We start from the raw sequence: 25,595 nt of genomic DNA, 5'->3' as shown, positions 1-25,595 counted from the left end.
AAATATATCAGCACAGCAACTTTTCACGAGTTTCTGCAGTTTCTTTTTTCTGCCGGTTCGCACAGTAAACAAACGCACGTGAGACGAGCTGTCAAATTCAGTTCAGTTCATTTTTGAATGAACTTTTTGAAATATTCTAGTAGAAAGTGTTTTTGCAACGGTTTCTCTTTGTAGATTACAAATCACGACGAAATGGCGATACTCTTTGAATATTGCACATGGTTTAATACATTTATTTGTTGACCACAAAAAATATAATTCATGCATGTTTTGTCTGTCTTTCCATTATCATTGCAATCGCTCTCTTCCATCACCGTTTATCACACAGCACACGGAAAGAGGTTGGTTCCTTAAATATAAATTCCTTAGTTGTACGTAGCTCTGTTTGTGTATGTTTTCCATTAACGAATTTTCCTCGATCCACCCAACTCTAATATTTATCATTTTTTTCGAAATGATCCAAGTTGATTCCACCACTTTCTGTTGTTCCGTATTACATATCAATGTTGATTGTTTGTTTGCTCAATTAATTTGCCCCATTGCACGCGCTGACTCGGATGACTCGGCAACCGGATGACTCGTCCAATTCCTAATTCTTGTGTTTGTCACTATGCCCTGCTCTCGCTGTTGGTTCGTTTGTTTTAGGGTATCGTAAAAAAGCTACACGAAGATGAGACGAAAAAAGTTCCTTTGTTTAAAAATGCTACAATAATACATTGAACCTTGATTATCTGTTGTTACAGAAAGGTGGTAATAGCTCCCTGATCGACACTGTATTCTATTGCTCGTGGCTACTTGATATAATACCGTGGCAAAGTGCTTAACGCGATAGCTCAACTTGTTCTTGCGCGCAGCGCTGATTGGAAACGAAAGTCCGTCAATTAAAAACAAAATACATCTACCAACCTACACAAAGAATCACACCCTTTGCTTTTAGATTTTTTATACAACTAATTGTCTAAACGAAAAACTGAGTGAATATTACACAACTCATCCATGAATATCCAAACCTGTAATACTATAACCGTCGAAGGAAATCTTGCGAAATTCAGCAACCGTATTAATATTTACACGAAAAACACAACCGCAAAATTTTCCTCCTCCTGAGGGGCGCTACGTAACATATCCTATTGAACATACTGCACCGAATGCCAAATAAAGTAGGTCTAACAAATAATCAACAATATGGAAGCCTCGTTAGCTCCTATTGCTCGATAATTGATATCCAAATTTTCCCGACCGCAGGAAACCATACTAGGAAACGTCAAACTAAAGCAAAGACCATATACCAAATACTCTACGCTAGCATGCTTTTCACAAAATTGCGCGTCTGGTGAAACTATCTATTAATCAATGGATTTGTGTATTTACAGACAGTCACCCCTTGGGGATGGTATTCGTTCTATGGTGCTAAATGGTTTCATGGTTGGGCAGGAAATAAGTTAAATATATAGTTCGAAAATAGGTAACAAAACTGAAGTACAAACGCAAAGCAAACAAATTTACAAATAACTTCTAACTGCATGCGTCTGTCACGAGGTCGATACCTCAATTCCTAAATCCAAATCCACGCGTGTGAGACCAACTTTAAGACGTGGGAATTATACTGCTTCTCTGTATCGGTGCGTTTAGTTTATGGTTAGTTTCGCTGGTCACAAAACAAGTAAGTAGGCGATGCAAAGGAACCCGAAAGAACCAATACGGGGATTTCACGTAAAGTCTCGAGTATAGACAAAGATAACTTAAAAAGACATTTCAAAAATTCCTCAGACGAACGGGTAACTATGATGTGCTTTGCGAGTAAAACATGGGAACGGTATTCAAATTGCTCACTGCGGTGGGAGAAAAGAAAACAACGGACGAACAAAATAATAGCGTCTGGGGAAATGCTAATGAGAAAAACGAATGATGATAAATGCACGGCATGTTGCTAATTGGCTAGGCGGTCGCCGCCTGGCTCGCTGTAGGTAGAACCGACCCTCGTCTACCGTTGTTCCTCCCTCGTAATTAATTTTTGGGCTTCATTAGCTGCAGGTTATCGTCAGTCAATGGCGTTTCGTGACTAGCACTACTACCTGAGCCGTTTCTCTTACACATCATGACTGAGCAGCGGTACATCGTGGTGTTTGGCTCGGTTCAACGATGCACACGGCAGCATCCACGACATCGGATGGCCGCGGCCACAAACCTCTGCCAAAAGCGCCATCTTTGGCCGATTGCTACGATACGGACCCTTGTGCTGTACCGATTCTACGGCCGTTTCGTCGTAAAGAATGGCGTGCATCTGATCAATCATGATCGCTATGACAAACAGCCCGAACAGGGCCGACTCCAGCAATAGCAGAACACTGTGCATCATGCGGCTCTGCGCCTGTGCCACATCTATGTGGCACTCTTCACAAGGATACAGCCAGGAGACGACGATCAGAAACACGGAATACACTGCCAGGGCGCAGACATATAGCAGAAACTGTAGAAAGTACTTTTGATTTCGCTCTCCGACGCAGTTGTTAATCCACGGGCAGTGATGGTCCATTTTCCGAATGCACCGTTTGCAGATACGGCAGTGATGTGCCCGCGGTGGCCGATACGTCTCACAACGCGTACACATGGTCCACTCGCCTCGCTCATGGCCATAGTTTTTCTCCGCGTGTAGATCGGAAAAATCGATGCGGATCTGAGGTAACGGCACCGTGCCTGGGTCGAGCAGCACTGCCTTTAAATGGGCCATTCCCAGCATAAAAACGATCGTGTTGAACGCCACCACATGAAACGGCGCCCAAAGGCTAGAATGAGGTATGGTCAGACCACCGAGAGAGAGAGAGAGAGAGAGAGAGATAGAGAAAATCAGTAAACAAATTTCGCGCATATTGTTTCCCGGGACTAGCTAATGGAGTACCTGTTGGGCATCGTTTGCAGAATTATCCAATGCGTTACAACATAATCGGCGTAAAAAACCGCCATGTATGTGACCAGTACGCACACGATACCGCAGGGATCTTTGACGAAAGTCATCGTGAAACTTTCAGCCACACGCAACAACCACCAGCTGCGTTGTTGTTGCGTAGACCAGCGTTTTCCGCAATAACACGGCGAGCGTTCGAGACACGTCGTTTGGTTTCACTTTCACAATCGAGCCGCGAAAATGGACAACCACTCCACTTCCCGAAACCGGCCTCCTCCCACTCCTGGACCTGGTGCTATAGGAACTGTAGAACACACAACACAAGCCTACAACCGACGAGCATCTCGCTTGCGGGGGTCAAACATTATTATTTTAACACTCCGCCCAAAACGGTTGCAGGGTGGCTCCTATTTTAACACCCCTTCCATCCGCACTAGAGGGATGCACCGCCACTTTGCCTTTTCACCACTTTTCTGATTTCTTGCAGACCCGCAAAGCCGACACTTTCGACAATCGGCCGTATCGTTGCGCGCAAGACGCATCAGCTGACGTCAACTGTCAGCACACTCTCGGTGCGTTACACTGTAAATCGAAACGTAACATTCGGCAAATAGCTTACATATTCCTCCTTATTATGATGGTTTTCCACTCAAGCAGTAACATTCGTTTTAGTAATTGCAATAGGCTTAAGCTTGAAGATCTTCCAGGGTCCTTCTGCAGGGATGAAGTGAAATCTTCATCTTTTAATAACGAGTGAAGGAAGACTGTTTGAATAGAGTTTGCAGTGTACGGAAGTGTCATGAACTGACAACTTTGACAACCAGGAAGAATCAAACAGCAAAAAGAAGGAAGGAAGGAAGAAGACAACGAAGCACAAATGTCTTTTATTCGTCGATTTGATTCATCATCGCGAAGCAGGCTAGACGATTATTTCGGATCGAAATTGCACCAAAAGCAAACCTTTGTCCAATAGATTGCACTTTTTGCTACAGTGTCGACCTCGGTGATTCCAAATTACTCAATCCGTCGAGTCCGTCGTTCCTTTTCCGTGCGCGCTGTTGACACTTGTTTTAGTTTTTCGTAGTGCTCCGCTTGCTAAAAAAGCTCCTCGCTCACCGAATTCTGGTCACTTCGTCCGGGAGAACAAAAGAATCCGACCGATCGTTCGTTCGACGCAGTGAAAAAGCGCTAGGATATTGCACGCACCCACGGGCTGTGCAGAAGAAAGTGGCCACCGTCTTTGCTGGTCATGCGAAACTAGTTTTCTTCCACCACTTCTGGGCGTGTGTTTGTGAGAGTGATTAAGTGAGTGCGTTCGATCATCGGATCCGGGCGGGCTCCAGCTTCACTGTCGCGATCTTTCTCCGGCCGATACGTTCCGTGCTGCAAGGATTAGCATCGAATCCCTGCGATAACCAGCGTGCGATTGGCACTGTTACACCGGAACCATGAGCCTGTTTGGCACATCGTCCTCCCTCAACCCGGATATAGGTGCGTATTATCGGGATACAGTGGAAGGTGGGGGGAAAACAACAAAGGCATCCTTCTCTGATCGCACAACGAAGGACAACAGTTGCGTCTCGTGACACTGTGACACTTGTGCTTTATGTGAACCCCGCCGTTTGTCCTGGGATAATTTCGCGCTGGGTAAAAACGCACCAATTTGTTACGCATTCTTGTAATTGATGTTTATTAATTAAATTAAGATGCAGCTAGGAGTTGGAGCAGTAAAGATGCACGGGAACGAGCCGCTGGCAAAGGGGGCCGACGCTCCCCTTGGGCGAGAAAAAGAGAGAAACATGGGTCCCGAGCGCGATGACAGCATTGGAGTGTACGCTGTAGAATGGTGGTTCAAAGTTAAAGCATTCCTGATAACGCGGCCAGCCGCAACAGCAGTCCTTCTGCAGGACGTGGCGATGACGAACAGCTGGAAAATCAATAAACAACCGTTTCTCCAGCAACGCACCGCACAAGGAGCAATGCCGTGTGCTATTTGTGGTACCAATCGTCCATTCCCCGGCCTCCCGTCGAAGTAGGCTGCGTGATTCATCTTTTCCATTATTGTCCAGAGACGTAATGGCACAATGTAAAGCCCGTAGCAGAGGTTCGATGAGGTCAAAGCCTGGTGCGAGGAATCTTGTGTATTGTTATTTCTTATTTCTTGTTTAAACACTCTGATTTCTCGCGTTGGAGAGATTGTTCTATTCGTTTACGTTAACCGTGCGATGCTTTTTCTTTCTTTCCGTTTGTTGATTTACGCTCCAGTGTACATTACGCATCGGGTTATCGTTATTGTGGCCATGGCCACAAGAGCATCGCTTTTAACGCAGATTACAGCCCCTCCAAAGGGATTGCAGATTGTCCAAAAGTACACTGAATCTAATCGACCACGGGTGCTGACTAATTCGCCACTACTCGGTCATCGGACAATTCTTATCATTTGGACGCTCGACGGTTATGCTTTTCATTTCTTTCATTCCGCCTAAAATGGGTGAAGCCGTACACATTCTCTTGCCCAATTCGACACCCTTTCCAAATGTGTCTTTCGTTGAAATAAACATAAATGCGTGGCACTATAAAGTAAACAATACTTGTTACATTTGCGCGATCAAAAAAGGACAGTTTTCAATTATGCATGACTAAGTTTAGGGCATTGACAGGTTTGGTTTACTGATGATTATGAAAGGGGCATTAAAGTTGCGCAATGCAAGATCTTGCAACAGATCAAATGGCATGAATCACTTCTACGGGTTCATTTGCAGCACTATCGACCATCGGTATTCCTAAGCACTGCCGCAGTAAACATTCTGAAACCCTACCCTTTCCGAGGTGACACAAAAAAAACCGCAAGAACTCTATCAGCGGATCGTATTCGATTATTTGTTCCGCAATTGCGTTCTTATCGGTTTCCCTGCTTGATAATTCACGTGTTTTATATTTTAGTTGCATGAAGTTTATGGTGCCAAGAACGATTGTTACTGTTTCTCCCCTAATGCTTCACCATCCATTTGGGTTTGTTTTGGTTTTGCAGAAAAAGCTACCAACGAAAATAATACGACTGAAAAATGGGGCCTCATAATGGACATCTGCGACAAGGTCAACAGTGGCACGGCCACACCGAAGGAATGTTTGAAGTCGATCATTAAGCGGTTGAATCATGCAAACCCTCACGTGGTTATGAAGGCGATAACGGTATGAGACAGTCGATAGACTGTTGGTTTCAAACAATCAATTTCAAAACAATCAATAAAATGAAACTTACCTATTACAGCTTCTCGATGCGTGCGTTAATAATTGTGGCAAGCAGTTCCACCTAGAAGTGGCGTCCCGGGAGTTTGAGACGGAATTTAAGAAATTACTACAAAAAAGTCAGCCAAAAGTGACGACGGTAAATACAAACAGCAGCAACCATTTGTAAAAAGCATTTCATCAGCGACGGATTCATGTTTTTTTTGCTAGAAATTGAAACTTTCCCTTAAACGTTGGGCAGAGGAAACATTCAAGTCCGATCCCCAGCTGGACCTCATACCGTCGCTTTATAAGAAGTTACGCGATGAGGGGCACGACTTCAGTGATCCATCGGCTACACCGAAACGCGAAACCCCGCTAAGCAAGGACCCGAATGTGGTCTCTAGTCAACAGGAGGAAGATGACATTGCGAAGGCGATCGAGCTTTCATTGAAAGAAGTTAAAATCAGCCAATCACCGAAGATGTCGTCGACAGCTGCGTCCGGACCGGTAAGCTTCACTTTTGCTGTTACGCACTCCGTCTATCACCGCCTAAGTTTACTTCCCTCCTTGTAGAGCATCACATCGCTTTACCCTTCGACATTACTTACGGCGGCCCCCGTACCAGAACCAAGAAAGGTAGCCGTTGCGGAATGGCTTATCAAAGAAATGTTAGCTAATTTTGCAAATTTTCTTCACACTTCAGGTACGTGCACTGTATGACTTCGAGGCCGCGGAAGACAACGAACTAACGTTCCAGGCCGGTGAGATCATCATGGTGCTCGATGATTCCGATCCAAACTGGTGGAAGGGTCAAAACCAACGTGGAGAAGGTCTATTTCCGTCTAATTTTGTAACGGCCGATCTTTCAGTGGAACCAGAATCGTTGGGCGCCACCGGTCAAGCGAAAGGCTCCAAGAAGAGTGTACAGTTTTCAGACGATCCAAAACTGTCAGAAGATGGAACTGGTAGCGGAAATGAGAAGGATACGCAGTTACAGAAGCTACCGGTGGTTGAGATAAACGAGGAGAAGATTAATCGCTTGCTGCACCTGATACACGAGGCCGATCCGCAGGATCCGTCACAAGACACGGAAGAAATGCTTCAACTGGAGCAGCTGGTTAATCAGATGGGGCCATTAATCGATGCCGAGTTGGAGCGTGTCGATCGGAAGCATGCGCAGCTCACGCAACTCAGCAGCGATCTCGTGGATGCCATCAACCTGTACCATAATTTGATGCGTGAACCTGACCGTTCAATGATGATGTCGATGGGGGGCGGGCCAGCGGGAGGAGCGTACGGTATGACCGGAGGGCCGGCAGTCGGTGCCTATCCGGGTGCACCGATGCCACCGATGTACGGAATGCCTGGAATGTACCCTCCGAGCCTTCCCGGTGCAGGCATGTATCCCATGGGCCCTGGACACCAGCAACAGCAGCCACCGATGTCCGGCTACAGTATGGGCCAGCTCCGACACGATATGGGACAGATGAATGTTGCGCCGGGTATGCCACAGTTCCCTGCGCCACAGCAATCGTCGTTGCCACACCTTCCGCACCATCATCCGGTGTCGTCGGTTTCACAAAATGGTCCCACAAACAGTATGGCTCCGGTGGCTACGTCAATGGCACCCGGTGTCAGTAGTCAACCTACGACGCAACCTGCGCCAACTCCACAATCGATGCCAAATATGACAGTTCCCCAGATGACGCCACAATCACTTCCACCAGCACAACTTGGTGCTGGCAGTCACATGCAGCAAGCCCCGATTCCGCAAGGCTATGCGAATCCCACATCGCCACCACCGACTGGGATGTCTGGCCCAGGGGTTCCACCAACACAACTGAGACCTTCGGGACCGCTTAGCTACCAGAACTATGGTCCTCAGGCATCGCCACAGCAGCAACAACCCCAACCGCAGCCAGTGCCACAGTCTGGTCCACCTCCTCAGCAGCAACCACAACACGTTCCGGTCACAGGCTCTGGAATGGGCGTTTCGCTTCCTGCGACGACACAGCCCGCCAACATGAATCATCATCCCCATTTGACATTGAATGGAGTGGCCAGTGGTGGCAGTGGGCCGGCAATAGGCCACTATCCTCCTGTGCCTCCAACTTCAGGTCCCGGATCTATGCCTCCGTCTCAGATGCCACCACATCACCAACAGCACCTGCATCAGCAGCAACCTCAACAAACGTTCATCATGCCACCGATTGGGGGCCCACCACAAGCTATGGGCGGCTATCCGATGGGCCCAATGGTAGGGGGTGGTGGTATGTTTCCTTCGGGGCCGGTACTCACAAGCAGTGGGCCGTTATCGATCAACACTAACCCAGGTCCACAGAACATTCCCATCTACCAACAGCAACGGTAAAAGCTGTGCGTTCAAATTCAAATTGGCTGAGCCAAGAGCATCTGCTTTCTGTCCTAAAGACACCCTTCTCGGTTTATTCCTCGATCTTTCGCGTAGCTTACGAACTGCATCGGTACAAGGATCATAGATATTTGTGACACGAAGAGGAATTGCTTCTGGGCGGTTCCGAAAGACCACGGGTGTTTCGATCAAATGTTTCGGCTCGCCGTCGCGCTTTACAAGCTGAGCTTCTGTGCATCGTGGGTTTTTGGCAACGATTGTTTCTTGCTGGCAATACTATAAATATAAATGTTTATTTTTTTTGTTGAACGAAAATCGGTGGCATAAGAACTGTAAAAATGAATGACGGTTTTCGAAAAAAAACTGCAAATGAAAATTAAAAAATAATACGATTCGCCGGCGACGCATCAAACAACGATGTGCAGTTACTATTTTTCGGCAGCCACTGAAAGGAAATGCTTTGCTCGTCGGGCGAAGCGGCGAATAACCTATTACACTCTACATCCAACCTAATTCGGGCTTTTTCGGAACATTCAAAGAATCTACAAACAGATAGCGTAGAACAAAATGGTAGGATTGTTGTATTTATATAGCGGACGACGATGATAGTGGAATGTGGAGTGAAGTAATGCTGCGTTTGTCGTTTTTCTTGTAACAGCAGATTTGCACGACGAACCTGTACCATAGTTGAACTACATACCTACATGGAAATAAATATTCTAAATCCAAAATGTACGCTAATTATTCTACTGCGAGGTATTCTTGGGACTGAGACTTGAGGAAAGATGCATTCATTTGTCCATTCAGTTTCTCTCCGTGTTGAATACAATTCCTACCACTGTAACTGTTCCGGGTTGCAACTGTCAACGCTGCGTGTTTACATTCGGCTCCCGGCTCATTTCGATCTTTTTCGCCGTTCCGTTGTACGGATCCGGTTTGCCACGAAAATGTTTGTCCGACATTCTGCGCGACTCGTTCGCGCCTACTGTTCCACACCTAGCACTTCCAGTATGGTAAATATTGTATTCAACAAACAAAAACTACAAAAACTGCACTTCTGATTGGTTCGTCATTTGTTTGCAGTCGGAAACGATCGCCGGTAAACTCGAGACGGTAGATAAGGAAATGGTACGTGATTTACTGAACACTGTTCCGGAGCTGAGGAAATACAGCGCCGAACAGTGGCAGCGTATGCACCGGCTTCTGAGTGCGGAGGGTCTGGAAGGGGAAAAAATCCTATCGATAATCGGTGGATACCCTGACATTTTGGTACGCCCCTCGGAGAGGATTTCAGACAGCTTGCACTGTTGGCGTTCGTGCCAGTTTGGAGATGGTAATACAAAAGTGCTTCTTTCGGCGCATCCCCAATTTCTGGACTACGCCAACCATGGCAAGCTGTCTCAGCGTGTTGCGTTTCTGCACTCACACTTCGAGACACGCAAGAACGTGTTCCGATTGTTTCTGAACGCACCAAACCTGCTAACGGACGAGCAACGGGCGGTGGAGGAAAAAATCGATTACCTGATGGTGCAGATGCGTCACGAGGTGCCGGATGTGGTGATGTCGTGCTCATTTTGCCACGACCTGGAGCATATCCGCTGTAGGCATACGTTTCTTGAAAGGCTCGGTATCTTCAAACCTCGTTCACTGAAAGCGGAGAAAGGTGCGCCAACCGACAATCCGAAGCTGCACCAAATTGTAGACACGAGCGACAAGCGGTTCGCAGTGAAGGTTGCGTTCGTGACGCTGGAGGAGTACGAAGTGTTCCAAGAACTTTTCAAGCGCGAAATGGAAGGCCGCACCGATTCCCACCACGATATGCATGAAGATGAGGCGGAAGAATTGGACGACAATGCAGACGAACTGGGTAAAGAGTCTTACCAAAAGAGTAAACGAAAAAAAGATCGAAGTTGAGTCCTTCCAATGTGTCATAGTCCGTTGGAGAATAAAAGTAAATAGTTGAGCAAAATAGGGAAAAAGGCTTATCGATACAACGCTTCGGGTTACGCGTGGCATAAATGGGATTTATTGGGTGTATGAAGTCACTTACTCACTAGCATTTCTCACACTCAAAACGCTTCCTGCGTAGCAATAAAAATAATCGATACGTTTCGTCATCCAATCGTCACTGGCGCAACGGACGCGGTACAAGGCAAAAACAAGAGCTTAACTCCGGCCTTCGGAGACCGGCTGCAAATGGACGTTCACAGTTCGCTCTGCTTGATCCTCGCGTCGTACGTTCGGATCATTTTGGCGAAATCCTCGTAGCCCGAGATTTGGACAGCATCCTCACACTCCAGCCACCGCAAGTCCTGATGTTCGTCCGAAAGTGTCGCCTCTTGCGCCGGATCCCGCAACTCCGCCAACCAGTAGACGACCTGTTTGTCGTGTCCCTTCACTTTGTATTGCAGTGTGCACGAATGATTGCGATAAATTTTCAGTTCACTTTCCTTGTAGCTGCGCATGATGAGTAGGCGTGTGTGACAGAAGGAATAGAAAGTCTACATTTATCCATCTCTGGACGTGAAAGTTATTTTTCTTGTTTTACCCTGATTCTTCCGCCGTTTCACGGAGTGCTGTCGCGTAATCGTCTTCCCCCGGATCGACGTGACCCTTCGGTGGCGACCAGTGGTGTTGGCCGTACGAGGCTTGCATCATGAGATACTCGATGCGTTCGCACAGGCGGCGAAATATGAGAAAGCCGGCAGCACGTTTGGCCATTTTCCCCCCTTTTGGTTCAATGTCTGCGAGATTCTTGTCTACCGCGAGCGCTAAGCTTCGTCCGAGGTGCGCGGAAGGATTGAACGTGTGTTGTTCGATTTTTTTCACCACCACCAAGCCAGTGCAGCTAAATATTGCGGTTTCTATTGCCTATGGCCGATGTTTCGCTGAACTTTGCCCGATGCGCTGCGATGCGTTTTTTGAAATGACGAACGATGGAACGATGCAAAACAACAAAAGCGTATGCGGTGGAAAACAGGGTGCAGATGAACCGGTTCACCGGTTCGGAACCGGTGTTGATTGGGAGGAAAAAACTTATCGAGGAAAGAAAATTTACTTCCAATAATCCACTGCTCTACTGTAAGTGGGAAAAAGTTTTCATTTGTTATTTAAATCTCATTGTCCCCGTCCAATTACACAATTTCAAGCTAAATAAAAATATTAGCCGGTTCGTATCGATAGGCTAGGATTAAGCCCTGCTGCTTGGTTGAGAAGAAATGTCAAAATAACGGCATCGTTACTGCCGAAAGCGCAGCTATACTGCAAAATATTGCACTCGAAGTAGCCAGGCAGTGGTCGGATTTGATTGGTTTTGTGGTTCCCCGCTAAGCGAACGATGTCCGGACAGTTTACCGGAGGATATCAGAGCCCAAGTGGCCACCGCGGTAACTATAATAACTCCATGATCCAGCAACAGTTAAATCAGATGAATGTTTCGAACCAAATGGGAATGATGGGTTAGTGGCCGTGCAGAATCTTGCCGAAATCGAGAATTGATCGAAGTCTGTTTCCGTAGGTTTCAATCAAGGCACCGTGATGAGTAATCAACAGATGCAAGGCGGTCTTGGGCAAGGAAATCAGGATATGGGTCTCGGCCAGGGAATGATGGGACAGCAACAAGCGCAGCAGCAGGGCGGCCCAGGAATGCAGTCCAATGCACAACAGGTTCAAGCGAACCAGCATCAGTCCGGAGGAAATCAGATGGTGGGACAAACAGGGCCTCACCAAGCACCACAACCATCGCCACAGATGGGCGGTCACATTGGCCCGGGAGGAATGATGGGCAACCCACAAGGACCGACCCAGGCGTCCCAAGGACCCGTTCAACCCGGCGGTGGCACAGCAGTGCAACAGCAACAGAAAGCCGAGTTCAACTTGCTCTCCTTGTGCCGCATCGGACAGGAAACGGTACAGGACATCGTGAGCCGTTTTCAGGAAGTATTCGGCATTTTGCGCTCCATTCAACCCCCGAATGGTACCAATCAGGGGCAGCTGTCGAGCAACGATAAGAAGGCGAAGGTACAGGAACAATTTCGGACCATCCGGTTGCTGTTCAAGCGGCTACGGCTGCTGTACGATAAGTGTAACGACAACTGCCAGCAGGGCATGGAGTACACACACGTGGAGAGTTTAATTCCACTGAAGGGTGAGATTGAACGCTCGGAACCGGTGCACACGGAGGAGTACAAAAAAGCCCTGCAGGAGAACCGCGAGCTGGTGGTGATGGTGCAGAATAAGAACAAACAACTACGAGAAATTATCGATAAAATTCGCATGACGATATGGGAAATCAATACAATGCTCAGTATGAGACGCTGCTAAGTGCAATCCCGCAATTCCCGACTGACGATAACAGTGTATTCTCGATAATGGGCGATGGCGGAGTATTTATAAGCTAAACGCGTGAAAAGATAAATAAATCATTGTATAATTAATGCCGTTTTACCCTTTTCTCCCAGTACTTGGAGGATAATTCCTGTTGCTTATTTTATTTGTATGCTTGGCTATTTTTACGCGTTATATCGAGCTTCGCGCCTTACTCTCACGCAATAAATACTAATATAGCAGCCCCGGTAATAAATTGTGTGGCGCCTGGCAAACGAACGATGGTAACAAATGCACAATTATTTCATTATTATTTATTAATTACAGTACAATTGCATCCTATTGCAGAATAAACACTAGATGAAAAATTCATCAACGAAATCGAGAATAGAGGGAAACAACCTCCACTTAACAGACTAACGATTTTCATCAATTGAACCAAATATTAAACCATATTTCTAACCACCGTCCGTCCCATAGTGCGGTGATGCATTTTTGTTCACAGCTGAGAAGCAAGACGCAAGTGTCAAAAAGCGAGAACGAAAATAATAACAAACGCGAACAAAAGAAATTTCACCCGCCAGCATCATCATAAAATTAGTGCGGACCGTGGGGGTCTTTGTCATTCGCCTTCTACGACCCTTAATCCAATGGCCAGGAGAGCAAAATACAATCTGCGTTATTAATTCGTAACCTAGTAACGCGTGCAGACCGTTCGTTTGCGTACACGGTCACGATTAGCTAGTATCTGGGTGACGTCGTAGCTAGCCTCTGAAAGTTCCCTGTGCAACCCTCGATTTAAGTGTGCAATATTGAGCCTACGCTACTACCAACTTCGGCTTTAATAACTTCGGCGGGGGTCAAAGGCACCATCGGAGACGTATTGCCCCACGCATTAATGTTGTTATCTGTGTGGAAGTTGCGTTGAGTAAGCGATAACATGGACATGCTCGATGCATACGTTGGCTACGAGCTGGGAAGCTCTTCCGAGCCGGATGATATTCCAAGGACGAACGACAGCGTTTGGGTACTGGGGAAGCAGTATCACGCCACCGACGGTGAGTTTGAGCACAGCTTTGTAGAAGGACTTCGTGATCCAATACCCTTTTCCGCCCCAGATCTGGAGGCGATTCGTCAGGATGTACAATCGAGGCTCTGGTGCACCTATCGCCGAGGCTTCGTCCCAATCGGTAACACACAGCTTACGACCGACAAAGGATGGGGTTGCATGCTACGCTGTGGTCAAATGGTTCTTGCCGAAGCACTAACCGAGCTTCATCTGGGACGCGATTGGAAATGGAGCACGGACACGCGAAACACAACCTACCTGAAGATCGTCAATCGGTTCGAGGACAGCAAGCAGGCGCCGTTCTCGCTGCACCAGATTGCCCTAATGGGTGACTCGTCGGAGGAGAAGCGCATCGGCGAATGGTTCGGCCCGAACACGGTGGCACAGGTACTAAAGTAGGTGCTCACTTGCAAGATAAAGGTTCTCGAAAGGGTGGCAAAACTAAGGACTCATTCCCTACTTGTTGTCTACTTTCAGGAAGCTTGTGAAGTTTGACGATTGGTGTAGTTTAGTAATACACGTTGCCCTGGACAATACCCTAGCAACCGATGAAATTGGTGAATATCGACGACTTTTATTAAAAACCTCTGGTTAAGAAGCTAACGATGATCGTCGATCCTCTTTTTCCTACAGTGGAACTGTGTACCAGTCATCAGCGGACAGACCAGGATGGACCGGGTTGGGAGCCGTTGTTATTGATCGTCCCTCTGCGATTAGGTTTAAGCGAAGTGAATCCTATCTACATTGAGGGCCTGAAAACGTGTTTTCAGCTGCCCGGAAGCTGCGGCATGATAGGTGGACGCCCAAATCAAGCACTCTTCTTTATCGGGTACGTTGGCGAAGAAGCGCTTTATCTTGATCCGCATACGGTTCAGCGTGTCGGGTGCGTCGGCGAGAAGGAGGATAGCAGTGAACAAGAGCAAGACGAAACGTTCCACCAGCGCTATGCCAGTCGTATCGCGTTTGGTGCGATGGATCCATCGTTAGCGGTTTGCTTTCTGTGCACCAGTAGGGCTGCCTTCGATCAGTTGGTGGCCCAGTTCAATGAACGGCTCAATGGTGGGGGAAGCCAGCCACTGTTCGAGGTAACGAAAACCCGGCAAGCACCGTGGACACCGACGACGGTATCCTCCGCATCATCGCGCAAGAACAGTGGACCAATGGAGGCCTTCAATGTGATATCTGCCACGGAAATTCCCAACGAAGGTGAGGCGAATCGCGCAGGCTTAAAGGATTATGGACTGACGGATACCCTTTTGCTCCTTCACACAGAGTTCGAAGAAGTGGAACCCCGTACCTTGGATGACTCGGATGAGGAGTTCGAGATTATTGCCTAACGGGATCGCATCGACGGCGAAATAGTAAGCCGACTGGCAGAAGCGGAGAGTCAACACGGAGCTATGGTAAACCACACAGCCACACGGTAACCACAGTGGGATGGTTTTGCCATCACCAGTGCACCGTTCTTACGCAAATAGTGTCCTACAAAAAAGTTTTTATGAAATCGTCAGGATGTTTTGCTTCTTTAAACAGACACAATAAGACGATAAGCTTAGAAGTGCATCTCAAACGCCCAAAGGCCCACCCTTTAACAGATCCGGTCGCACTGCTGCTGTCTGATGTAAAATTTCTTCCAGGCGTAGAAGCATGGAATGATTATAGTAACAAAATTTTTCAAAATTTTTAATGTGTAGATGATTATTACGAAAGGCCCCTTTTGATCGCTTCCTTAAGGTCTCCCTGTTCTGATCTTGGTTTTTTTTTCTGTAAAAAAGTGGCCGTACTGTGCATGTTACTGATTTCGATTTTTTAAGGGTTACTGTAAAGTAACATGCCCGGGCGAACTAGTGTAACATCGCAGAGGTGGATTCGAAATAATTATGTTTAAATTAAATTTGCAATAATAAAATCAAGCTGCAACTTGCAATCATCAAACAAACCTTCAAGTAGTAGTTTTGCTGCACTTATCATCGATTTTATTTATTTGATCATTCTTTGTATGGTACAATTCCTCAAAACCACTTGTTGATTCGTCAAAAGCAGTTAGCACACGCAGGGGACTCATGTCGATCGACATTTGCAACATTTGCACTAATCTCCGACCAGATTGTGAAGGTTACATTGCTCTCTTCATGTTCCATCGATCGGCGTACTGCTAAATACATTAACTGTGCCGATGCTCGTCGGCCAAACCAAACTGTTATGCAGCGACGACCGTCGGGAAGGCGTTCTGCTTCGAAATAACCAGTTTATTGTGCTGATAGCTGATGTAGCCCTTGATCCGTCCTTCGTATATCAAATTAGCCACGATACAGTGCGTTTCGTCGAGTGACACATCCTCGACGCCGGAAACTTGCAGCGCCGTCTGGAACGCGTTTATATCGATTTGGTGTGTGCCCAAAATCATGTGCACCTTCCGGAACAGATTTCTGTAGGTGAGTATTTTCATTTTCTCGACGATCAGGTAGATCCCGGCGTTGATGAAGAACATCTCGTGTCGTCGGATCGCTTCATCGAATCGTTTCACGTTTCCCTCGCGGACGGCGGCCGCCAAGTCGTGGAACTGGAGCACATTGTACCGTTCTAGCACCACCTTCCGTGGCATGTAGCCAAGCAACATTTTGACAGGCGTCAGATAAATCAGTATCAGTCGCTTGTTCTTCGTAAACCTCCTGGGACACTGGTTGAACGCAAAGCTCAGATATTCTTCCGCGTTCTTAAAATCCGAATCATACATCGCCTTCCGACCGGCAAAGTACTTGTAGGTTATGCGTTGAGCCAGGCTGAAGCTTTCGCGAAAGTTTGAGCTATCGATCGCACGTATCAGCGGTTTGCAGAGGTGCAGCTTGTTGATGCGAAAATACACCTTCAGCAGCTGATTGACGAGGTTGAGCATTCCAAGCCGCTTGGTGTCCTCGTCGGACGAGCGCGTATCGCCGGCGCATACACGAAAACACGACATCAGACTTTCGGCCGCCTTCTCCAGAATTTCACCCGCTTTCGAACTTTTCGATAGCTGCTCGCATTTAGTTGCCAGCAGGCGTAGATCGATCGATACGACGTACATGATCGGCAGTATCCAGTTCTCCTCTTTCATGTGCTGCAACAATTTGACCACCGCCTGAACCACGCTCGTCTGATGTTTGAACGCTTCTTCGTAGTTCGGTGGATCGCTGCGCATCAGCTGGTAGATCGCCCGCAGGTGTGCCGATACGATTTCGTCCAACGGTGTCGGAAGCTGTCGACTGACGGCACCTTCCGGATTCTCCTTGTACAGGTTGGGATTGTTAACGTGGTTGTTCTGGAGCGAAAGAAAGCAGGCTACCGCTTGACCCTCCTGCGCATTCCACACGCGCATGAATTTGTTCAGATAATCGTGCAAATACATTGTGTTTCACTGAGCTGGCGATTCCGGTCTCAAAACTAACAATACGGGCGCCAAAAACATAAACACACCTGTTTGACAAAACTGGTCACGGCGTCTCACTTTGGTGAGAAGGCTGTGAGAGGGTCTCCTTCGCACGGGGAGAATTGAACTAAGCGTAATAAACTCATTGAGTGCCATTTTCCATCCAACCTCTTTTCTTATTTGTAAACAATCCCGCGTGTATTGAGTAACAAAATTGAGACTAGGAAAATCTGGATTTTACTACCAAATGGGAGTGCGAGGACTAACGACGTTCATTGGAACCAACGCTGAGGTGTACCTGAAGCCGCACGAGCTACACGATACGGCCTTGGTCATCGACGGCGACAACCTGTGCGTGCAGCTTTTCAAAAAGTCCACCCTAAAATGTTCGTCGTTCGGTGGGAACTACGACAGCTACTACCGAGTGGTGTTCGATTTTTTCGAAATGCTCAAAGCTTGCAACGTGGTCCCGTACGTGCTGCTGGACGGTGGGTACGAGGCACGCAAAATTCCCACCGTTCGCGAGCGGATGATAGGAAAGATTCACGGTATTCGTAGTCTTTCGCTCGAAGCGGCACGCATCTCGTTTCCGTTGATGATGCGCGAGGTGTTTATCGATGCTCTCCGGGCGGCAGAAGTGCGATTTATGCGGTGTTCGTTCGAGGCGGATGACGAGGTGGCTATTTTGGCGCGCAAACTCAACTGCCCGGTGATGAGCTATGACTCGGATTTCTACATCCACAACGTGCGCTACATTCCATACGTTACGCTGTCGCACAAGATCTTCCGCAAGGTGAGCGACCAGAAGGGTGAAAACTTTCAGATTGCAACCGTCGACCGGACGAAGCTGGGTACGCGGCATGAGGTTAAATTTGTGGCACAATGTGGCGACGACACAGCTATCCTGGGGGATGGTACAGTAACGTATGACTATTTAGATTGCTGTCTTTACACCATCGACAATCTAACCGGCCCCAATGAGCGTTTGAATCAGGAGATGATTCCGTTGTTTGCGGTGCTGTTGGGCAATGACTACATCGAGAGGAAGGTGCTAACACGGTTCTATAGTAGCATCAAGTGCGGACGAGTAAATCGCAAGATCAACCATCAGCAACGGCGGATCAAGGTCATCCTGCGGTGGTTACAGAGACACACGCTGCAGTCCGCAATCCGCGCCATAGTCAACCAGATTAGGCAGAAAAACAAGCAGCGTATCTTCCGCCAGATGCTAACCGCCATGCGAGGGTACAATTGCGAAGAGTGTGTATCGTATGAATATTTTGGATTTAGCGATGAAAAGACCGTTGATGAGGCACAGCTGGAAAGTGAAATCGAACAAAATTTGAACGATTCACTTGCGGAAGAAGTGGAGGAACAGTTAGTGGTAAACGAAACAGCATCCGATGATGAACCGGAAGATGTTAACCTTACAAACAACGACACAGCATCCGATGATGAACCGGAAGATGGGAACCTTTCAAACAACGACGAAGAAAATTTCGATTCGGAAGCAAATCGCCACAGTAACGTGGCGTCAGAGTCTAGCGAGACAGAGGAAACCGCACCGCAAGAAGAGTTGGGTTGCCGTCGTAGGCGATATACCGATGCGGAATGGCCCACCTGGTTTCGGGAGTTGTATCGTGCTGCATACGTTCCGCGTTTTTTTGCTGATCTTTACCATTCGCAGTTGTACGTAAATTCTCCCCAAGTGGAGGACTTTAACAAACCTGATAGCAACACCGTGAGCTATCCAATTTTGCGCATGATTTTCGCGTTGCTATCATCGGCCCACCCAAAGCCGACACCAACGAGTTTTAGATATATGTCCCGAAAGGTACGAGTTGCCAGTGTGCACTATATCCCGTTCGAGAGTATTCAGCTTCCCAAGGGTCTAGCTTTCGACCCTGAATCGCAGACAAAAAACATCATCATTATGAAGCATCTGTTCGAAGAGTGCGGAATCGCCAAGTGCACGGAGCTGTTCCGAGAAATTCAAAGCCTTCCCCCGAACTTGACTCTTTACTTTCTTAGCATCATCTACTGGGCAAAGAACTGTGATGCTGCCAATGTGGCCCACGTGCTGGCGTTACTGGTTTGCGTTTTACAGTTACAAATAATCGATCGATTCTTAAAGAACAAAAATCGTGACGAGAAGCTCTTCCTAAAGCAACACCAAACGTACCTCGAAGAGCAAAAGCGGAAGGGACCGAAGCCGACCATTGTGGGAAAGACAAGCAACGAGAAGGATAACAAAGCCAGCTTCACGAAGACCTTCTTCAACCAGTTGGCCAATGAGGTTGCTCGAGGAGAACTTATGCTGGTCTACGAAACTCTGATCCGTTGCTTTGCGCCAGACCAAAAGTTGAATCGAAAAAATACGTCCATCGACCGGGCAACGTTGCATTGCTTGGCCGAGTTTCAGTCCGTTTGTTTCAACTTTTATTCGCTCGTACCGTTGTTGGACTTTCCATTTGATAACGTGCGAATGCACGAACTTTACAATGGTTGTTTTGTTTACAGCCTGTACGAAATGATCAAATCCCGGCCAGATCCGTACGATTATGTTCTGACGACCAAACTGTTGCGATTCTCACCGGCGCTGTCTGAAGCACTGAAACGGATGATGGAACTTGTGGTCCGATACGTTCCGGAGCTAAAGGACCGAAAGCGATCGGTAAGGGGAAAAGCGAAGTCGGCCGCAGCAAGTGGCCGTAATGTTGGGGACAAACGATCGAAAAAATCCCAAACCCCTCGGCAAGGGAACGATTGCGCAATACCGGACAATCAAAGTGAAAGTGACAATGGTGATTTTGTTGATGTTAATAATAAATTTACCCAACTTTTGTTGGCCAACTAATCAGGCCTTATTTTAACATTCATCCGGCGTACGGCATCCCTCAAACTGGCATACTTCGGGACTGGATCGAAACACCAGAAACATAAATTAAACAGATGTAGTAAATAATATTTTTTTTCAATAATAATCCTATAGTTATCAATCACATTACGTCCATTTGGAACGCATTCAGTTCTTTACACAGCCATAACAGGTCGAGAACCTTCGTTTAACTTCTGACACTTTGTTGGTGCCGTCGTTGATCCATCTATTGACGATCGTATGAAAACCTCATAATCTGTAAAATTCAACTCGTTGCCATCGTAAGGTATGTAGCACACCTGGTGCGAGCGTTGGACCTTCCCGGGAATTAGCTGACCACAGTGTTGTACTCTTCCGATGTATAACGGTTCTCCTTCCTCCGACACACCGGCCGGAGTTGCATTCAGCAGCGTCGTCGAGTCGATGCACGGAAAAAAGTCGCCCTCCGTACACAAAACTTCAAACTTCTTATTCTTGTGCATCTTGCCACCCCAGGGTAGAACGCAATGCGTGCCAGCGGGATTTACATATCCGGGCGTGATGGATCCTCGATGGTGGGCTCGTCCAATGTACAGTATCGTTTTCCCTTGTTTACCGCCAGGCACCGCACGTGCCGGCAACCGCAAATGGGAAGCGCTGTCTATCGGAACCCATTCCATTTGGTGAAGAAAGTCCCAACGGCGCACTTGCTGCTGGCGCGTTTTCCGAGGAAGCCGATCATCTTCCGGGAAATCGTGCATAAAGTACAGGCGCTGCCTATTTCTGCCGTAGCACACTGCAAAGTAGGCGGAAAACCCCGGTTAGAAACAGGATGACTCATGCGATTACTATGAACTTGAGTTCGGCTGTTAAAGGACACACCGAGGAATAGCTGTGTTTTTCGTGAGGTACTTACTGTGTCCAACCATTTTGACCGGATACGGTAGGTCTCATGAGAAAGGATATTTCGGAACAAAGCTCTACTAACGAAGACGGAAAAGGGTTTTGCGAAAATATTTACCTCTGCGCTGGGCAACCACTTTGACAGTTGTCACTGTCACTGTGATTCTGGCGTTTGGCTGAAACATTTAATATATTAAATTCGTGATCAAACGACCGTTGTTCATTGCTTTCAAGCGGAGAAGGAAAATGCATATTGAGCTATCCATCTGTTCCATTTAATGTTGTGTTTTATATTTAACATACTGGTTTTTAGACTTAAAGTCTTGCGGGACATTCTTTCGATGGCGATACTTGTTGATAAATATTATAAAGGTTTGCGCTGTGTAACATTGGTGCGTAAGGCATGCTTTTGCAAGTGCGTTTGTGTACCGAGATTCTTATGCGATCATTAGCTTTTTCTTTGTAAGCGCACTTGGCTTTCTCGAGCACATTTCTCTCTCGTGCATATTTAGGGACTAACGTAAACTTCGTACTCTGCAAAGGCAAGTTCTTGACCACCGTACGGAATGTAGCAAACACCGTGCGATGGCTGAACCTTGCCCACCGTCACCGTACCCTCGTGGTTAACTCGCCCGATGAAGAGCGGTTCACCGTCTTCCGTTTCACCGGCCGGTAGTGCCGTCGCAGGAATGTCGCTACCGCTTACCGGTACGAAAGCGCCGTTGAAATCGCACAACACTTCGTACTCCGCTTTAGGGTTTTCGGCACCGCCCCACGCTACATAAGCCACGCCATGCGATGCGGCCAGCTTTCCTGGCAGCAGAGCGCCCTCGTGCCTTGCCCGTGCAATGAACAGATCCTCTCCGTCTGAACCACCGACGACGGCGTTTGGTGGAACCTCCCCATTGGCGGCCTCAACCCAACAGGCTGCGCTTCCGCTCAGTGCAGCGGCCGTCGGTGCGGACGGGGATGACTTTTCTTTGGCGGGCTCAATCAACCACGACCCGCTAGCGCCCCAACCGGTGCACACCCCGATACAGTTGATCGGGAATGGGTCCGGATTTTCGTACGACAGGAAAGCAGCGGCGGCACCCTCATTGCCAACAGTAATGACCTAGAAAAGAAGCAAGAGACATTATGTTAGCGTGTGTTTCTGTCGATTGCTTACGTTGGAAAACTCACATTATCCAACCAGCGGATCCAGAACCCGCGGAACTCGCCGGCGTTCAAAATGTCGGGTGTGTCCACCTCGGCAACATCCGGCTTCGTGCGGTTCTTTCGAATCACCGACTTCGTGTTCTTCCAGCCACCGATAAACACCTCCAACATGTGGTCCGATTCCTCGGGGTCGCTGGTCAGTGCGATGTGCGCATCGTTCGGGGCGCGAACCTTAAAGTTGACCACGCCATCGCCGGCCGGCACGAACCGGTACTCCAGCTTGTCCACGGTTTCCAGCTCTAGAAGGTATCGGAGACCACCAGAAGGGTGCAGTGGAGAAAAAACAAGCAAACGGAAACAATAACGTAACGTTGATGCAATGCAGGGACGCGAATTACAATATGTACAGGTGTGCCGCCCTCTTCGCCATTGTTCCCACACACAGTTCTTGACACAATGCGTTAGTATGCCGGCGGCGGCGTGCAGGTCGTAACGTTCCTACATTTAATCACGCCCACCGGTGACGGAAATCCATCTTTGGCGTTCCCCGAATGGGATAGGGGTACGGAACTAAGGGTGGAATAAACCGTACGACCGTGCACGCGATCTACTTACCGATCGAAGTGCGGGTGTTCAGTGCATTCGAAACGGTACCGCATGCTAGCAACGAACGGCAGCAGTCCGGCTGCTGGCTGCTGCTTACGAAATGTTTTCTTTCCTTGTATTTACGATGCGCACCCGAGTCTAGCGCAGATTTATTAACGAAGTTATTTAACAGATGAGGCATGGAACATGGAGAGGATGATGGCGCCAATGAAAAAAACAAATGTTGTTAGTAAATTTGGCCTCTTTCGTGTGCCAGAAAGCCTGGGGAAAGCGTGAAACCAAACGTATACGTAGACAATATTTGGCAAACGTTAACTGTAAAAAAAAATTACATCAAAAAGCTAATAGCTCAACCGGAGCACTCGCCAGCGGTTGTAATGTGGGACAGTTTCTAAAGTTCCACACAACGGGGAGTGCTAATTGGTTTCTCGCCTAGTAACTTTCCTCGGCTGTGTACTGAGGTCTTTCGGTTGGGAAACGAAAATTGAACAAACGGACGTCATGCAGTGTCCCATGGATCACTTATTAGCATCTAGTTGACTCACACGCGTGAAGATCGCGGCCAGATAGTAAGTGATTTGGTGTGAAGTGAAGAAAATTCTAAACGTGCAATTGGTGTGAACCATTTTCTGTTTGTTGCTCTTTACTGTCACAAAATAATCTTCATGTGTTTTAACAGAAAATATGATGTTTTTATCAAAAATTCAAAACGACCAACTGTGTCCAAGCAAAGTTGTGGTTCAGATTGAAAAACAGAAATCCATTTCAGTTTGCCGCTCATGGCTTGCTTTTGTCATTGCGCTACGCTTCGTTGCCCATGTAGAACACGGCTTGCTGAGTGTTTTCTATCACATATTTTTTACACTTGTGACTGATGTTCTTATTCTTATGCCCGGTCTGCTGGACCATTGAATCCTTTTTTGCAGGGCAATTCATTTTCAAAAAAGCTTGCAAAGATATCCTTGAAGCACCACAACGCACCAAGGACCGGCAGCTGTATCGGTTTTTGTCTTCTTAAATCGTTCCCCAAATGGAAAGGAAAAATCGATAACACGAAAAAACAAAACATCGGCCGCATTGCATCATCGGGCAAAGATGGACGAAAAGGACCAAATGTCGCATCGAATCTGTCCCGCGATAGACGCATATGTTCGGCGGCGGAAGGCATTGTGCTCTTCGATGAAGCTTTCGATGAAGATTATCAGTTGCAGGTGTTGCAGGTCTGGCAAGCTATACGTGGAATCCCGGAGCAGCTCCGGTGGCATTTTTGCAATTTTCTTCGAACCCTTCTTCTTGTATTCTGAGGAGCCAGCGAAATGAGGATGATGATGAACTAATGCGCGACGCCAACCTCTGGCACGGGCGAACATTAAATCTCAGGGCTGGTGGAGTCATGGAGCGCCACATCATCGCCCCATCGTCTGCGGTGACATTCCTCCCACGGAAACTTATGCCACAAGCACACACCTTTATTTTGGCCTTTGATGGCCTTCTCGCATGGCCATCGCGTACAATTAACATAGCGCTAGAATGTGTTGTGTTAGCCCCACCGCTTCGGCGGGGGGACAGGGTGGTGCCACGCGAATCGCAGAACGCGGAGCCCGTGTCACGTTGCATCTCACGTTGCTGACCCAGACCCTCAGCAACGGAGAGTTAGTGGTCGGGTCTCATGATGACATCATCCAGAGGCGATTTACGATCGGAGGCGATCGTGTTCGCATATTCGCTTGTTGTCTTCATGGAGCGCCGAGATCTGTTTTAATTCGAAAGATGACCTAATGCTAGACGTGAGGGGCGGCATTGGTCGTATGTTTCAGAGACAACACTAAAATGTTCGAAAGTACCTATTTCGATAGCATAAAACAAGAAAACTAACACGCTCTAAGCGATCAATACTTTGTCGACCCGAGAAATCTCTCGCTATTGGCCATTCACTACCCCGGGTTAAGACCAACGTTGTAAAGGTGGCCAATTTCGAGCGTATGCGAGGGCGTACCGGTGGAACAGGCGAACGGTTCTTTCACCTTTATTTTTAGATCCGCGGTCATAGAACCGAGAGGAACACTGCTCGATGCGCTTTCACCAAAGAAAGGCCGGTTCGCAATTGGCACAGGAATGGGATAAACTTACAAGTGCAAAGTTCATCCCATCGCAACCGGAATATACTCATTCGGCGCGTTCTACACTGTCCCGCTTTACGCTTTGCGATGCGTTCAACACTCCCGAATCCGACCGCAACCAACCGTAACCGTAACCCGAATTCCCAATTGAGGTCAATTCACTGACTTACCAATGTTGGCCATGTTGTTTCCTCCTGGCGGAACCGATTGCGAAGTGGACGCGGCGTATTCCGAAACTATTCTGGCGCTACGAGAGTTGCGAGTTTAACCGGTAACGGTTTCCCAAACAGAAGAGGCACCCCTTTTCTTCGTACTGAGACGGGATTTCTCACTTCTCACGCTTATGCGCTTCTCGCCAAAGGCCAGACAGAGCGAGCGTGTTTTGCTTCTCTTTCGCGCTAACGTACCGTCCACTTCGATACTCTCGCGACGGGTGTTCCACATTGGACAGTTCAGCGGTAAGCTTTCTTCGTCTTGCGTCGTAAATAAATTATCGTGTGAGAAAATAATAGTTAATTTTAAGAACTTACCTATGTCGATAATTAACTACTTATTTCGGTAATAAACTCCGTTGCTCCGTTGCTAAACTCTCTGTCCCGCAGTATTCTCTCGTCGCTCTTTACAAATTACGTCTCTTGCC

General features: G+C 47.6%; 10 protein-coding genes across 10 annotated transcripts; 5 read left to right on the top strand and 5 right to left on the bottom strand.

Annotated features, from left to right (window-relative positions):
• Positions 1-594: 594 nt before the first annotated feature.
• Positions 595-3,365, bottom strand: LOC131209217 (palmitoyltransferase ZDHHC3-A). The gene is made up of 2 exons (XM_058202226.1): positions 2,900-3,365; positions 595-2,786 (listed from the first exon to the last, which is right to left on the bottom strand). Exons 1-2 carry the CDS (start codon positions 3,013-3,015, stop codon positions 2,090-2,092), a joined length of 813 nt encoding a protein of 270 aa, XP_058058209.1. The 5' UTR covers positions 3,016-3,365; the 3' UTR covers positions 595-2,089.
• A 458-nt stretch (positions 3,366-3,823) lies between these two features.
• On the top strand, positions 3,824-9,232 carry LOC131208515 (signal transducing adapter molecule 2). The gene is made up of 6 exons (XM_058201293.1): positions 3,824-4,396; positions 5,937-6,097; positions 6,177-6,293; positions 6,365-6,643; positions 6,710-6,772; positions 6,840-9,232. Exons 1-6 carry the CDS (start codon positions 4,354-4,356, stop codon positions 8,505-8,507), a joined length of 2,331 nt encoding a protein of 776 aa, XP_058057276.1. The 5' UTR covers positions 3,824-4,353; the 3' UTR covers positions 8,508-9,232.
• A 175-nt stretch (positions 9,233-9,407) lies between these two features.
• LOC131208830 (transcription termination factor 4, mitochondrial) lies at positions 9,408-10,462 on the top strand. Its single transcript, XM_058201733.1, has 2 exons — positions 9,408-9,520; positions 9,591-10,462. The coding sequence occupies exons 1-2, from the start codon at positions 9,455-9,457 to the stop codon at positions 10,419-10,421; spliced, it is 897 nt and encodes a 298-aa protein (XP_058057716.1). The 5' UTR covers positions 9,408-9,454; the 3' UTR covers positions 10,422-10,462.
• Positions 10,463-10,510: 48 nt separating this feature from the next.
• LOC131208831 (bis(5'-nucleosyl)-tetraphosphatase [asymmetrical]) lies at positions 10,511-11,416 on the bottom strand. The gene is made up of 2 exons (XM_058201734.1): positions 11,056-11,416; positions 10,511-10,964 (listed from the first exon to the last, which is right to left on the bottom strand). Exons 1-2 carry the CDS (start codon positions 11,226-11,228, stop codon positions 10,712-10,714), a joined length of 426 nt encoding a protein of 141 aa, XP_058057717.1. The 5' UTR covers positions 11,229-11,416; the 3' UTR covers positions 10,511-10,711.
• A 381-nt stretch (positions 11,417-11,797) lies between these two features.
• On the top strand, positions 11,798-12,908 carry LOC131210451 (mediator of RNA polymerase II transcription subunit 30-like). Its single transcript, XM_058203703.1, has 2 exons — positions 11,798-11,965; positions 12,025-12,908. The coding sequence occupies exons 1-2, from the start codon at positions 11,845-11,847 to the stop codon at positions 12,828-12,830; spliced, it is 927 nt and encodes a 308-aa protein (XP_058059686.1). The 5' UTR covers positions 11,798-11,844; the 3' UTR covers positions 12,831-12,908.
• Positions 12,909-13,410: 502 nt separating this feature from the next.
• LOC131208668 (cysteine protease ATG4B) lies at positions 13,411-15,764 on the top strand. The gene is made up of 5 exons (XM_058201480.1): positions 13,411-13,891; positions 13,952-14,297; positions 14,380-14,459; positions 14,536-15,108; positions 15,175-15,764. The coding sequence occupies exons 1-5, from the start codon at positions 13,774-13,776 to the stop codon at positions 15,237-15,239; spliced, it is 1,182 nt and encodes a 393-aa protein (XP_058057463.1). The 5' UTR covers positions 13,411-13,773; the 3' UTR covers positions 15,240-15,764.
• A 145-nt stretch (positions 15,765-15,909) lies between these two features.
• On the bottom strand, positions 15,910-17,298 carry LOC131210364 (PCI domain-containing protein 2 homolog). The gene has a single exon (XM_058203599.1). The coding sequence runs from the start codon at positions 17,288-17,290 to the stop codon at positions 16,103-16,105; it is 1,188 nt and encodes a 395-aa protein (XP_058059582.1). The 5' UTR covers positions 17,291-17,298; the 3' UTR covers positions 15,910-16,102.
• A 260-nt stretch (positions 17,299-17,558) lies between these two features.
• Positions 17,559-20,245, top strand: LOC131211556 (protein asteroid). The gene has a single exon (XM_058205069.1). It carries the CDS (start codon positions 17,559-17,561, stop codon positions 20,166-20,168), a length of 2,610 nt encoding a protein of 869 aa, XP_058061052.1. The 3' UTR covers positions 20,169-20,245.
• LOC131211558 (uncharacterized) lies at positions 19,901-21,208 on the bottom strand. Its single transcript, XM_058205071.1, has 2 exons — positions 21,085-21,208; positions 19,901-20,964 (listed from the first exon to the last, which is right to left on the bottom strand). Exons 1-2 carry the CDS (start codon positions 21,095-21,097, stop codon positions 20,345-20,347), a joined length of 633 nt encoding a protein of 210 aa, XP_058061054.1. The 5' UTR covers positions 21,098-21,208; the 3' UTR covers positions 19,901-20,344.
• Positions 21,209-21,339: 131 nt separating this feature from the next.
• Positions 21,340-25,263, bottom strand: LOC131211557 (uncharacterized). Its single transcript, XM_058205070.1, has 3 exons — positions 25,126-25,263; positions 22,254-22,528; positions 21,340-22,185 (listed from the first exon to the last, which is right to left on the bottom strand). Exons 1-3 carry the CDS (start codon positions 25,136-25,138, stop codon positions 21,580-21,582), a joined length of 894 nt encoding a protein of 297 aa, XP_058061053.1. The 5' UTR covers positions 25,139-25,263; the 3' UTR covers positions 21,340-21,579.
• Between the last annotated feature and the right edge of the window lie 332 nt (positions 25,264-25,595).

This window comes from Anopheles bellator, chromosome 2, assembly GCF_943735745.2.
Source record: "Anopheles bellator chromosome 2, idAnoBellAS_SP24_06.2, whole genome shotgun sequence".
NCBI lineage: Eukaryota > Metazoa > Arthropoda > Insecta > Diptera > Culicidae > Anopheles > Anopheles bellator.
The sequence above is the reverse complement of the archived record's forward strand: the minus strand, read 5'-3'. Positions and strand labels throughout refer to the sequence as shown.

Bases quoted from the DNA above. Each gene is read 5' to 3' on its own strand.
- LOC131209217 (XM_058202226.1), bottom strand. From the start codon at position 3,015: ATGACTTTCGTCAAAGATCCCTGCGGTATCGTGTGCGTACTGGTCACA. The intron at 2,787-2,899 runs GTACTCCATTAG...ACCTCATTCTAG, and splicing joins CTGCAAACGATGCCCAACAG to CCTTTGGGCGCCGTTTCATG.
- LOC131208515 (XM_058201293.1), top strand. From the start codon at position 4,354: ATGAGCCTGTTTGGCACATCGTCCTCCCTCAACCCGGATATAG. The intron at 6,294-6,364 runs GTAAATACAAAC...TTTTTTTGCTAG, and splicing joins GTCAGCCAAAAGTGACGACG to AAATTGAAACTTTCCCTTAA. The intron at 6,644-6,709 runs GTAAGCTTCACT...CCCTCCTTGTAG, and splicing joins CGACAGCTGCGTCCGGACCG to AGCATCACATCGCTTTACCC.
- LOC131208830 (XM_058201733.1), top strand. From the start codon at position 9,455: ATGTTTGTCCGACATTCTGCGCGACTCGTTCGCGCCTACTGTTCCACA. The intron at 9,521-9,590 runs GTAAATATTGTA...ATTTGTTTGCAG, and splicing joins CACCTAGCACTTCCAGTATG to TCGGAAACGATCGCCGGTAA.
- LOC131208831 (XM_058201734.1), bottom strand. From the start codon at position 11,228: ATGGCCAAACGTGCTGCCGGCTTTCTCATATTTCGCCGCCTGTGCGAA. The intron at 10,965-11,055 runs GTAAAACAAGAA...CATCATGCGCAG, and splicing joins GAAACGGCGGAAGAATCAGG to CTACAAGGAAAGTGAACTGA.
- LOC131210451 (XM_058203703.1), top strand. From the start codon at position 11,845: ATGTCCGGACAGTTTACCGGAGGATATCAGAGCCCAAGTGGCCACCGC. The intron at 11,966-12,024 runs GTTAGTGGCCGT...CTGTTTCCGTAG, and splicing joins GAACCAAATGGGAATGATGG to GTTTCAATCAAGGCACCGTG.
- LOC131208668 (XM_058201480.1), top strand. From the start codon at position 13,774: ATGGACATGCTCGATGCATACGTTGGCTACGAGCTGGGAAGCTCTTCC. The intron at 14,298-14,379 runs GTAGGTGCTCAC...GTCTACTTTCAG, and splicing joins ACGGTGGCACAGGTACTAAA to GAAGCTTGTGAAGTTTGACG. The intron at 14,460-14,535 runs GTGAATATCGAC...TTTTTCCTACAG, and splicing joins CCTAGCAACCGATGAAATTG to TGGAACTGTGTACCAGTCAT.
- LOC131210364 (XM_058203599.1), bottom strand. From the start codon at position 17,290: ATGTATTTGCACGATTATCTGAACAAATTCATGCGCGTGTGGAATGCG.
- LOC131211556 (XM_058205069.1), top strand. From the start codon at position 17,559: ATGGGAGTGCGAGGACTAACGACGTTCATTGGAACCAACGCTGAGGTG.
- LOC131211557 (XM_058205070.1), bottom strand. The intron at 22,186-22,253 runs GTGAGTTTTCCA...CTTCTTTTCTAG, and splicing joins GGATCCGCTGGTTGGATAAT to GTCATTACTGTTGGCAATGA.